This window comes from Leopardus geoffroyi, chromosome B2 (assembly GCF_018350155.1).
Source record: "Leopardus geoffroyi isolate Oge1 chromosome B2, O.geoffroyi_Oge1_pat1.0, whole genome shotgun sequence".
Classification (NCBI taxonomy): Eukaryota; Metazoa; Chordata; class Mammalia; order Carnivora; family Felidae; genus Leopardus; species Leopardus geoffroyi.
Genome location: NC_059332.1, coordinates 89,822,004 through 89,836,006, shown reverse-complemented (window position 1 = coordinate 89,836,006; position 14,003 = coordinate 89,822,004). Strand labels below are relative to the sequence as shown.

Below are 14,003 nucleotides of genomic sequence, written 5' to 3'. Positions count from 1 at the left end.
GCAAGGCAAATGGGAGCCAGCACTGCCCTTAGATTCAGTTGAGTGAGATTCTGCTCCAGCCCATGTCTCACAGCCTTGTAATTTAGAATATATATAATTTTTACAATTAACCTTTTTCGAATAATTTAAATTTATGGAAAAATTGCCAAGAGAGTACAGAAAGTTCCTGTATATCCTTTACCCCATTCTCCCTCATATTAGCTTCTCATATACCTGTGGTACATTTGTCAAAATTAAGAGGTTAATATTGCTATTCCTATTGTAATATTACTATTAACTAAGTTCATTACTTAGTTTATTAACTATTACTATTAATTAAGTTCCACACTTTCTTCAGATTTTTCCCACCAATGCTCTTTTTCTGTTCTAGACTCCCACCCAGGATACCACATTTAGTCATCAAGTCTCCTTAGTTCTTTCTGGTTACGGGGTTATGGGCCATTGGAAGGAAGTCCACAGATGTAAAGTGTTCTTCTCATAACATTATGTCAGGAATATATACTATCATTGTGATTGATCACTGGTATTGTTAATTTTAATATTTAGTTAAAGTAGTGTTTGCCAGGTATTTCCATTATAAAGTTACTGTATAAGTAACTTTGGAAGTTACTTTGGAAGCAAGCCACTACGTTCAGCTCATATTCAAGGGGACAGGGACTAAGTTCCATCTTATGATGGGGATAATATTACATATATTGTTTGGGATTCTTCAGTTAAAAATTTTATCTCTTTTTATCCATTTATTCAATTATATCTTTCTATCAGTATGGATTCAGGTATATATATTTTGTTATGTGGGTTATGTTACTACATTATTTTGTTTTTTTGCTCGCATTGTTTCAGCTTAGGCTATTGGGCTCTCTTTCAGGTCAACTCCTGTTTTTTTGTTTAATGTTTGTTTATTTATTTAGTTATTTATTTAGAGAGCACGGACGTGCACAAGCAGGGGAGGGGCAGAGAGAGGGGGAGAGAGAGAATCCCAAGCAGGATCTGTGCTATCATCATGGAGCCTGATGCAGAGCTTGATATCATGGACCCATGAGATCATGACCTGAGCCAAAACAGAGTTGGACACTTAACTGACTGAGCCACCTAGGCGCCCCTGACTTGTGTTTTTTTGACACATTCCTAAAATTTCTGTATGTTTTGAGTACTTCCTTCCTCCCTTGCTGGTAGTATGAGTCAGAACTACTTTGTATTTTCTCTGCTTAGTCTTAGAATTAGCCATTTCTCCAAGGATCCTAGGTTCCTTTTGTTAGAGAGCGGTATTTACAAACCAGGATTTGGGTGTGAGTATGCTCATTGCAATTGGATTTCAGTGCATCCAATTCCTCTCAGCAGGTGGAGCTATGCATATGTATACAAATATATACGAACTTATGTATAAATACTTCCATACCTGTGTGTGTATATATATATACACGTATATATATACGTGTATATATATATATACATGTATATATATACGTGTATATATATATATGTAGAGCTAATTCTGTAATCTCTCATTCTAATCATTACCATAGAGTTATTTTTTTCCTCGATGAGTTATAACTTCTTTCTCCCACAGTGAGAAACCTGGCCTCCATTATGTACAGAAAAGGGAGGCAGAAGAGTCAATGTGAGGGTGATGGTTTGTGAGAGTTAATTGGCATTATTAGCTTTTAGAATGATGGGGTGCATGGGTGGCTCAGTCAACTAAGTGTCTGACTTTGGCTCAGGTCATAATCTTACAGTTCAAGGGTTCAAGCCCCAAATTAGGCTCTGTGTTGACAGCTCAGAGCATGGAGCCTACTTCGGATTTTGTGTCTCTCTGTCTCTCCTTCACTCTCTGTGGAAACACTCTCTGTCTCTCTCTCTCAAAATAAATAAATAAACCTTCAAAATTAAAAAAAAAAAAAAAGAGAAAATGAAAGGGGGCATTAACTAAGGAATGTGGGCAGCCTCTGGAAACTGGAAAAGGCAAGAAAAACAGATTCTCCTCTAGAGCTTTTACAAAAGAACACAGCCCTGATGATACCTTTATTTTAGCTCAGTGAGACATGCACATTTAGGTCTTCTGAGCTCCAGAACTGTAAGATAAAAAAATTGTGTGTGTTGTTTTAAGCCACTAAGTTCATAGTATTTTGTTACAGCAGCTATAGGAAACTCACACAGACACTCTGTCAATCTGATCTTTCTGACTTCCATTTATATATTCTATATGTTTTCCTTTCTTACTTTCTTGTTTAAGCAAAATCACATACTTACTTAGTGTTAACCTTTAGTTGCAATCACTATCCAGACATTTCCCAGGTGGATCACCTTGACTGGATTTAAGGTGTTTACCAATTATTTGGAATTTTTTGCTTCTGGGGAATCTTCTTAGAAATGGGCCATTCTTGGGGTGCCTGGCTGGCTCAGTTGGTTAAGTGTCCATCTTCGGCTCAGGTCATGATCTTGTGGTTTGTGGATTCAAGCTCCGCCCTGCAATGGGCTCTGTGCTGACAGCACAGGGCCTGGAGCTGCTTCGGATTCTTTGTCTCCCTCTGTCTCTCTCTGCCCCTCCCCTGGTCGTGTGCGCGTGCTCTATCTCTCTCTCTCTTTCTCAAAATAAAATAAAATAAATAAATAAATGTTTACAAAATTAATTCAAGAAATGGGCCATCTTTGGGTCCTGGAAATCTTCATACAATAAGAATAGTAGGCTCGGGCTGTCCGGTTTCTTAATGATATACACTGTGTTCTCTCAAAGGCCATTCTAGACTAACTAGAAACAGGAAAGTGAATTCTGGAATCCCTAAACTATTTTGAAACTCCAGACCTAGAAGTATACAGGGAAGAAAAATGCCTCATGGCATAAATAAACTGGCACTTTGCAAATCAACATATTTGATTATCGTTACCTGTGGAGTGCAGAGGGGTTAAAATGTCAAAGGCTAGTACTAAGAGATAGAGTACCTCTTTTATCAAGGTACTACTATTTTTATTCTAGCTGAAAACAGAGTTCTTTATAGTCCAAATTGTAGAATCTAAACTTCTTTTAAATAATAAAAGCTAAATGGTAAAAGTTATTGTTAATATCATGTACTAGGCACTATTCTAATTTCATTTAAGGTTCATTTTTTTTAAGTGTTTATTTATTTTTGAGAGAGAGAGAGAGAGACCCCAAAGTGTGAGTGGGTGAGGGTCAGAGAGAGAGGGAGACACAGAATCTGAAGCAGGCTCCAGGCTTTGAGCTGTCAGCACAGAGCCCGATGTGGGGCTCGAACATACAAACTGTGAGATCATGACCTGAGCTGAAGTCGGCCACTCAACCTACTGAGCCACCCAGGCGTCCCCCACTTAGGGTTCATTTAAACCTCACCAGAACTCTATGATTTAGTAACTCTGATTATCCCTATTTTACAGAAGAAGAAACTGAGATTCAGTGTGATTAAGTAGCTTGACCAAGGTTATTGGCATAGACTGAATGTAAATTCATATGTGGAAGTTCTGATACCCAGGGGTATTTAGAGGTGGGGCCTTTGGGAGTTAATTAGGTTTAGATGATATCATAAGGGTGAGGCCCTAATGATAGGATGATCCTTATTCTCTCTCTCTCTCTCTCTCTGCCAGGTGAGGACTCAATGAGAGGGTACCCATCTGCAAGTCAGAAACAGTTCTCTACAGGAACCATATCTGCTGGCACCTTGATCTTGGACTGTGAGAAATAAATATCTGTTGCTTAAGCCACCCAGTGTGTGGTATTCTGTTACAGCAGTCTAAGCTGACTAAGATAGTTACAGAACTAGTAAATGGCAGAGCTATTACTGGAACTTGATCAGTCTAGTTTAGGGACTGAGTTCTTTTTTTTTTTTTTAAGTTTGTTTTTTATTTATTTTGAGAGAGAGAGAGAGAAAGCGCAAGCGGGAGAGGGGCAGAGAGAGAGGGAGAAAGAACCCCAAGCAGGCTCTGCATTAGCAGCACAGAGACCAGCCTGGGGCTCGATCCCACGAACTATGAGATCACGACCTGAGCTGAAATCAAGAGTCAGACACTTAACCAACTGAGCCACCCAGACGTAGAGACTGAGTTCTTAACTGGTAAGCTTTATATAAGTTAGAGGTTTAGTCATCTTCCGCAAATATGGGTTCCAGAAATTAAAATAAAGGGAAACACAGTGAATAACAAGATAGAGGAAAGCATATTTTCACAATAAAGACTATTAGTATCAAGACAAATTACAATAAAAGTTTAATTAAAAGTGAGAAGATGGTCTCCAATAATAGTGTTTAGAAAGAGAAACTTCTACAAACCTGGAATATTGTGTTTATAGTAGTTTAGTCATTATAGTTTTATTGGAACTGTATGGTTGAGTGAAAAGCACACTGCACAGGGAATCAAAAGAACTAGATTCCTGCTGTTTTGCCAGTAACTAGCTAAGTGAGCTTGAGAAAACTACTACATTTCTAGGCTCAAGTTTCTGAGAAATACCACTCATACTTCTGGAAAAGGCATTGTAGGAAAAAGGATAAATACTTTTTTTATCACAGGAGAATCAATATTAGCATCAAGACTATTGATCATATCCCTATTTGAAAAGTACAAGGTAAATAAAAAATTAAAAGGGACAAGACTGATTGATTCCAGTAAGTGATCAAATTAAGTAGGTGATTAAATTAGGTGAGTAGAGAGGACTGAGAAACAATACCAAAATTATAAAGAAAAGTTAAAAAAAAAAAAAAAACCTGTCAGTAAAATTAAGCAAACCTACATGTCTCATCATCTTTTGCATCTAGGTAAGCTGGGACAGCTAGGTATTTTAATAACTTTTGTAAATTGCTCTATTTCACCAGAGATACTATTAAATAAGTTAGCATTTGGTTCAAGTCAATTCAATTCAACCTCCATTTACAGGCTACCTTCAGAGATGATTTGCCCTGAAACAAATGAAATCTGAGCTTTATTCAGGTCCCTGACTTGCACAGCCACTGGGAGCACCGGAGCTGCTGGGAATGTGTTATTCTGGTTGGGAGGCAGAAACCAGGTTGCAGACAGAAAGCATTTCTATTTAGGTTTTGTTGTTGTTGTTGTTTCTTGTAAATTGCCTACATGTTCACAGAAGAAATGACCTGAATCTCCAAGGCCTTATTCATTTGTTTGATTTCTCTTTTGCATTCTAAATACTCACTTTAGAACCTAATTTTGTGTCCATAAGGTTACATTCTTTTTCTTTAAGCACCCCTCCTCCCTGCCCTCACCCAGTTATGTCAGTTTCAAATATCAGTACTGCTGTGCCTACCTTGTGTTATACCTTGAACAGGGATACAAAGATGAAGGAGCTCACAGTTTTATAGGAAGAATGCAGAATTAGATATGAAACAGTACTGGTCTAGTGGTAGAAACAAAGTGTAATAGAGGCACATAGAACAAAACATTTAACAATACTAATTTATCACAGTGTCCTTATCTTCCGAAAGGTATCAAACTATCAAAAACTTCTCAAGAGAGTTGAAGAAATTCTGAACCTTGTGAAGTAGCCTATGGCCTGGTATTTTTTTTCTTTATTTTTTGGGAGAGCACAAGTTGGGGAGGAGCAGAGAGAAGGGGACAGAGGATCTGAAGTAGACTGTGTGCTAACAGGCTGACAGCAGTGAGCCCAATGTGGAGCTCAAACTCACGAACTGTGAGATCATGGCCTGAGCCGAAGTCAGACGTTCAACGAACTGAGCCATCCAGGTGCTCCTATGGCCTGGTGTTTCTTAAGCTACCACTTTATAAACTTTTTTGACTGTGATCTGCAGTGTAGTCCATGTTAGTGTTCATCAAATATGCTACATGATACCCTACATTTTTCAGCCTCCCTTGCAGTTAAGTTAGAGGAGTGTGCCTATTTTGGTCAATGGGTCACGAAAGGAAGTGATTGTATTGTTTCTGGTTCAAGTCTCTTAACACTGATTCAGTCAGTGAGAGTCCTCTGAACTTTCTCTAGAAAGATTTGAAGCCCAGAAGCAAAGAACCAAGATAGAGTAGTTGAAAGATGAAAATATGCCAGATCCTTGAAGATCTGGAGGACAACTACCAAAGTCAATAGAATACATATCAGACTTTATGGTAGTGATATGTGACATATAAAATATTTTTATGTTAAGCTACTGACATGCGTTTGACATCCTGACCATACACATACACATAATTTAATCAAAATTTAAAATTCTGTTATAATACTACTTGCTATTTCTGACATACCTGATATTTTATTCCATTCAGGAAAATGTTTATCTAACTTACAATGTCACCACCCCCTATTTCGTCTCCACCCATAATGTGAAAAATAATGTCTTTTTTTAAAAATAGTTCTTCTTGGGGCACCTGGGTGGCTCAGTTGGTTAGGCATCCAATTCTAGATTTTGGCTCAGGTTGCCATCTCACAGTTTAGTGGTATTGAGCCATACATGGGGATCTGTGCTGCCAGTGCCAAGTCTGCTTGGGATTCTCTCTCTCCCTCTCTTGTGGACCGCCCCCCCCATTAATAAATAAATAATAACTAAATAAGCTTAAAGAGTAGTTTTTCTCTAATTTTACTTTTACAATTATTTTTGTTCAAATATAATTAACATACAGTATTCTGTTAGTTCAGATTTACAATATAATGATTCAACAATTCTGTACATTACTCAGTGCTCATCACTGATATGTGTACTCTTAAACCTCTTCACCTTTTTTAACCCACTCCCCCACTCACCTCCTCTCTGGAATCACCTGTTAGTTCTCTATATTTAAGAGTCTGTTTTTTTTGTCTCTTTTTTCTGTTTCTTAAATTGCACACGAAATGAAATCATATGGTATCTTTCTCTGACTTATTTCACTTAGTTGGAAAATAATGTCTTAAGCTACTCACAACACTGGTCTTCTGTGAACAACTTTTAGGTGTATTCAATTATTTATAAAAATAAGCTTTAATAATAAATGCAATGTCACAACATAAAGAATGAGAAATACAGATTATTTCATCTTGTAAAATTAAATTATTGCATTTTGGGCTGTATGTTTCTATTTGGTACATATATATGAATACACCACATGCATATATATAATAAAGGAAAAATGTTTTTCACCGTTTTGCAAAACTGGTAGTCTCTGGCTTTGAAAAGCACTGCTGCTCCAGAAGTTTGCAATCCAGTCCAAAAGGACTCCATTAAGAACGTATTCGGCTTAATGCCATTAAATTTTGGTGGGTCCTTGAGGATAATCTTTATTTTTATTTATTTATTTATTTATTTATTTATTTATTATTTCTTGAGGACAAAATAATCTTTATTCCTCTTTCCAAAAGCAGGTCAAAGAACTGAAGTCAGGAAATCTTATATCTTAATTAAGTGCCATCGTGGAGGCCTGTAAAATGAAATAACAAAACCCCAAACCAGCCTACTTGCCCTCTCTAATCCCCGCTCAGTGAATGGAAGTTGCTCAGAGAAAACAGCTCGCGGGTTCCAGGCCGGAACTGGTAGAAAGCTCTCGCGAGAGCTTTCCGACCGCCGCGAGTCTTCTGTGAGCACCAGTTCCCGCCCCTTCTGCGCCCACAGGCCGTCTGCTCCCCACCGGCTTCATCCGCTACGGCTACGGCGGGGCGAGCCGGAACTTTTATCCATAGGAACGGGTTTACAGTGTAGAGTGTTGCCGGCCGGCCTCAAGGAGATTAGAGTGCCATCCTCTTCCTCTCACCGTAGCCGCCGCGGAGCGGTGCCGAGCCGATCAGATCCAGGAGCGCAGTTACCGGGCGGGCTGGGTCTATGGTCGCTCCGCGGGCCGCTCCGCCGGCTGGTGCTTTTTTTTCAGGGCAAGCTGTGTTCCATGGCAGGGAACTTTTGGCAGAGCTCCCATTAGTAAGTGATCTTACGTCTTCTCGCCCGGGGCTTCTTCTTGGGAGTCGGTGAGGACCGGGCCTGCGACTCCCCTTGGCCTGGATCCCGGCCCCTGTCCCGAGCGCCGTGGGGTCTCCCGGGAGGCGGCAGCGGCTGGAAGCGGGACGCGCTTTTCTCTGGCGACTCCCCTCTCCCCGCCCCCTGGCAGCATTTGGTTGGGGGGCGGTGGTCTGTGAGCGGGAAAGGGCGGGGGCTAAGGAGGTTCGGTCTCAGAGGAAGGAAGGAGTGTAACTTCGGATTCTTGGATGAGCTAGGCCTGGAAGAGGGGCGGGTTGGGATGGGATGGGCACAGGTATGGGAAGTGTGGCATAGTTCGGGACTGTGAGGCGGGCTCTTCAGGACAGTTATGGTTCGCTTTTGCCTGGACTCTCTTCGGGGAATCGGCATTGTAGTCTTTTGTCATTCACCTTCTGTCTTGAGTGGATTTAATATTCTGTGGAGAGATCAGGCTTGTTTCTGCTCTCTAACCAGTTCCTGCCATTACCTTATGCCTAGATGGAGTTGTATGTTGGTGAGGTGTAGGGCAGGTGCTCTCAAGATGTATCCATTAGTCTGTGCCTTATATTTTGTTGTAAACACGTATTTCCCAGTGACTGCTGATTTCTTTAACATATTTCATGAATTCGGTTTTGTTTTTGCTAGTGACCATGGAAGAACTAGAGTAATATTAAAAATATTTTCCCCTAAATACATTTAGGCAGAAAGGTGAGTGATGGGACTAATTGATTAGGTTTTCCACTGTACGGTTGAAAGATGAACAGAAGCTGGTGCTATTATATTTTAGTGTGTGTGTGTGTGTACATATATATATATATATATATATATTAATGCTAAGAGAGCATTAGTAATTGTAATTTAAATTTTGATTCTGTGAAAAAAGATGAATTCCTATTCATTCTTTTTTTAGTCCTTTGTGCGAAAACAAAAATGGTTTTGGAAACCTTTTTTCAGGAAAGCAGGTTATCCTCTTGCTATGAAGTGATTCTGTGGAGATGAAATTGTGTGGAAGCTCTACCTCTGATCATATTTGTATGTTGCAGTTTTGCTCACTGCCATATTTGCTTGGGCAAAATTAAAATACAGAAAATTTAATTAGTGGAGAAGAGTAGTATTTTGATAAACTTTGAAAGAAAGTGAGAGAGAATTAACAGGGAGCTAGCTGTTGATTATCAAAAGCTACAGTCATTTTTCTCAACTAAAAAAAAAAAGATCTGCCCACCTTTTTAAAAAAAATATTTATTTAGTTTTTTGAGAGAGATAGAGCTCAAGAGGGGGAGGGGCCGAGAGAGAGGGAGACAGAATCTGAAGTAGGCTCCAGGCTTGGAGCTGTCAGCACAGAGCTTGATGCGGGGCTCGAACTCCTGAACCCCAAGATCATCACCTGAGCCAAAGTCAGAGGCTTAACAGACTGAGCCACCCAGGCACCCCTGCCCACCTTTTGATAAGTGTTAATTATGCTTTCACTTATTGTTGGCATAATGACAACATTTAGGGGGTAGGATCTATAACAATTGTTTCTTCACTTTTGAAATGTAAAATTGTTAAAATGTTAAGTGTGCTTTTTTGGAAATGTCCTTGTCTCCCAATTCAAGTAGTCCTGCTTGAATTGGGAAAGGGCTACTCAGATCTCTTGAGAATTACGAAGTGCCTTGTCTGCAAAAGGTTACAATTAAGAAAGACAAGGCAATCAATTCTGGAAAAACAAACCAACAAAAAGATTACAAAAACCATTGTTTTAGGTGATTTTTTGAAGACGAACATCTTAACATTTCTAAAATGAGCATGGCAATTTTTTTTTCTTAGTAGCACATGAAATAATGGTGAGTCATACGAACAATGTAATCTTACGTTTTATGAAAGCTGGTATTATAAGTGTTCTTGGTTTATCCTCCGTACTATGTGCTGTGAAGAAAACTTAAGATATTTGATTGTGAAGATTATCTTTCTAAAAACACTGACTGTGAGGATGAAATTAATAATACTAGAACAGGATGAATCACAGTATTTTCTAGGAAGTTGAACAAACACATTCTTTGACCTTACTGCATTAAAAGGAGAATGGCATTGGGGCGCCTGGGTGGCTCAGTCGGTTAAGCGTCCGACTTCAACTCAGGTCAGGATCTCGCGGTTCGTGAGTTCAAGCCCCGCGTCGGGCTCTGGGTTGACGGCTCCGAGCCTGGAGCCTGCTTCCGATTCTGTGTCTCCCTCTCTCTCGGCCCCTCCCCCGTTCATGCTCTGTCTCTGTCTCAAAAATAAACATTAAAAAAAAAAAAAAAAGGAGAATGGCACTAAATATTAGCTGGTTGACTGAATGAATTAATGAACAGATAACAAATACAAAAGTACAAAATCAATTCTGGATGTTATTGTATCAGAGGAAACTGAAAATACAGTTACATAATATCAAGGAAATAACTTAATGAGATCAATATATGTCCATACTTTTGGGATGTAGCCAAAGTCAAAGTTATAAACTAACATCCTGAAAAACTGAGAAAGAATAAAAATAAATCAAAATATTCTACTTAAGAATATTAAAAAGGAAACAGTGAAATAAATCCGAGGGGAAAAAAGGAAAGACTTAAAGGTAATACCGATATTAACATTTTATTTTTTTTATATTTATTTAATTTGAGAGAGAGCTCACAGGGGAGTGGCAGAGAGAGAAGGGGACAGAGGATCCCAAGCAGGCTCTGTGCTGACAGCAGTGAACCTGATGCGAGGCTCAAACCCACAAACTGCTAGATCATGACCTGAACCAAAGTCAGATGCTTAGCCAACTGAGCTGTCCAGACGCCCCCGATATTAACATCTTGAAAGGAAAAAAGTAGTCAGAAATTATAAAAGTTGGTTCCTTAGAAGGGAAAATCAAAACAGTAGACTAAACTGCTACTAGTTGAAGCAAAGGAAAAAGATATGATACAAAAATACAAAATTAGGAATGAGAAAAGTAAATAAATCCAGATGTACCTTTGGGTTATCTCCATGGGAATAAGTTTGAAAGCCAAAACAAATTAAGAAAGTTACCAGAGAGCTACTCCTTAAAAAATGCTCCAGGCCCACGTTATTTCATGGGTAAATGTTTTCCCATTTTCAAGAAGATCTGCTATTGAAATTATTCCAGTTCACACAGAAAGCTTTCCAGTTCTTTTTATGTGAAGTTACAATAACACTGATAAAATCTAGCAAAGGTAGCACTAAAAACAGTCTGACTTTTGAATATCGATGCAAACATCATAAAGTATTCCCAAGTAGAGTCTAACATTACATTAGAAATATAAAAAATGATAATGATTTTACTATAGAAATATAGTCAACATTTGGAAATCTGTTAATAAACAGTGAAAGCGTCAAGACCTCTTTGAATTTTCAACATCTGTTCTTGACCAAAACAAATAGTATGCTTTCTTAACAGGGTAAGAACATCAAAGCATCAACAAGAGATATTTAATGGTAAAACAGGAAAATTAGGGGGCCTGTTTAACATTGTTCTGAAAATGCTACTCAATGCAGTTAATAGAATGAGATGTAAAAAATGACAAAATTACCAGTATATAGCAATAAAGTTTAAGAAAATTCAGTTAATTGAGAAATTATTATAAATAAAGGTTTAATGAGGTAACCAGTTACATAACGTAAAAATGGAAAGCTTTCTTTTAAATAAATGATGGGGGAACGTGGCTCAGTAGGTAGAGCACCCAACTTCAGCTCAGGTCATGATTTCGGGGTTCCTGAGTTCGAGCCCCACATCAGACTCACTGCTGTCAACCTGTCAGCTCTCTGCAGAGAGTTGCCTTCAGATCCTCTGTCCCCCTCTTTCTGCCCCTCCCCTTTGCATTCTCAGAAATAAACATTAAAGTAAACATATTTTAAAAATAAATGAATGATAGAAAAATATAATTACAGTAGCAACAGAAAATATGAAATACACAGGAGTAAACAAACGTACAGGACCTATAGGAAGAAATTTTTAAATTTTGTAGTGGAACAAAGATTTTAATAAATGGAGTTTGAATTCTAACCTTGTAAAAATAGCATTTCTTCCACTATTGATCTCATTAATGCAAGCCCAAACAATTTTGAATGGATTTCCTTTAAAAGTTCCTTTTGGGACTTGATAACGATGTTTTTAAAAGTTCAGGTCTCAGAATAATAATTGTAATAGAATATCAAGCAATTTTCTGAAGAATAGTAGCAGGGGAGTATTTTCTGTACCAGATTTTAATTGTTTAGTTTTATGTTTTAAAATAGCATGGCATAGGAATAAGAAAAGAAAAAAAAGAAATTACAAAGATGATCCCAAATACAATAATAGAATTATACATTAAGAAATACTTTAGTCAACATTTGAGTAACCATTTGACAAAACATTTAGCTGGATCCCTGTTTTCTACCTTGTACAAAATATATTCCAGGTGGATCACAAATTGAAAGAAAAAAGCCATATTAGAAAATACGGGTGATTTTTTTTTTTAATCATTTTGTGTCAGGGGAGGCCTTTTCATTTGTGACAAATAGAAAATCAAAGTAAAATATGGGTTGGTTTTAATAAGTGATCATATTTCTGTATTACAAACAAATATTAAGAGATCATGCTAAACTTGGGAAATGTTTAGTGTATTTGACAAATGATTTATTATCTATAACATGCAAATTATATGAGAAAAATTTCTAAATTGTGAAAAAGACCATCCCATTAGAAAAATTGTCATATTAGGATTACAATGTACAGGGGCGCCTGGGAGGCTCAGTTGGTTAAGAGTCCAACTCTTGTCTTTGACTCAGATCATGACCTCACAGTTCCTGATTTCAATCCCTGTGTCAAGCTTTGTGCTGGCAGCTTAGAGCCTGCTTGAGATTCTGTCTCCCTGTCTCTCTGCCCCTCCCCTGCTTGCTCTCTATCTCCCTTTCAAAATAAATAAAAAATAAACTTAAAAAAAGAAAAGAATTACAGTATACAAAAGAAGAACTGTATTTGGCCAATAGGCCCTGGAAAATGTTTAACCTCAGAAGTAAACTAAAAACAAACAACCCCCATTCCGCCACCCCCCCAACACCCCCCCCACCCCCCACCCCCGCGCCAAACAGTAAGATACTACTTTGCCTTTCAGTTTTAAAGTATTTAAAAGCTTGGCAGTAACTCATGGGGGGGGGGGGGTAAATATTTTAAGACACCCTCATGTACTTTTTTTATTTTTTAAGATTTTAAGTTTATTTATTTATTTGGGGGGCGGGGGGCAGGGAGAGAAGAAGACCGAGAATTCCAAGCAGGCTCTGTGCTGACATGGGGCTTGAACTCAGGAGTCCTGAGATCCTGACCTAGGCTGAAGTCAGATTATCAGCCAACTGACCCACTCAGGCACCCACCGTCATGTACTTTTCATGGGAATGGAAATTGGTGTCACATATGGACTGCAAACTGCCAATGTATAACAAAGTTATCAGTAAAACTGACCAATTAGTTCTATTTCTAGGAAACTATTTTAAATATTAACTAAATATACAGGGTGAATTACAAAGCTAGTCATTAAAGCATTATTTTTAATAGTGAAAAATTATAATCTATCTGCCTATTAATAGGAATTAATAAATAATAATACATCCATAAAGTTGTGCAGCAATTTAAAAGGATGCTGAATAACAAAACTGTTGACATAAAAAGACTTTCAGTACATACTGAATGACAAAAGCAAGTTGCAGAATAGTTTTATGGGTCATATCAATTTCATATGTCTGGTTAAAAATAGTAGACTTGACTAGGCAGATGGAGGAGGCTATTAGTGTAATAAATCCTGAAACAGCTTTTAACATGATTGGAATTTGTGAAGTAGGGAAATTAAATACTCCAGTTACTCATGAACAACTGAGAAAAGATACTTCAAATCTAAGGTATCATCATTTGGTGTCAAATAACTTGACCATTATTTTATGTATCACTAAGAAAAAATAAATGTACTAGCAGTTAAAAGCCTAAGGCATCACTGACTGTAAGATCTCTTTTGATATCAGAGTCTTAAAACCAATGAAATGTAGTATACGGTAGAGAGAGAACGAGAGAGTGAGAAAATTAGAGTGGAATTTTTTTCAGAACATATTTACATTCATTAGTGAGATAAT

The 14,003-nt window shown here is 38.0% G+C and overlaps 1 protein-coding gene across 2 annotated transcripts in view; it reads left to right on the top strand.

The window, feature by feature from the left end:
- The first annotated feature begins 7,511 nt into the window (after positions 1-7,511).
- Positions 7,512-14,003, top strand: part of CCNC (cyclin C) — a 28,672-nt gene continuing 22,180 nt past the window's right edge. Inside the window, exon 1 of one of the 2 annotated variants that reach the window (XM_045499133.1) lies at positions 7,512-7,847. In XM_045499133.1, the coding sequence (XP_045355089.1) occupies positions 7,816-7,847 (32 nt within the window). In that variant the 5' untranslated portion in view covers positions 7,512-7,815. The remainder of the gene's footprint in view (positions 7,848-14,003) is intronic. The other variant, XM_045499134.1, reaches the window with a different exon arrangement.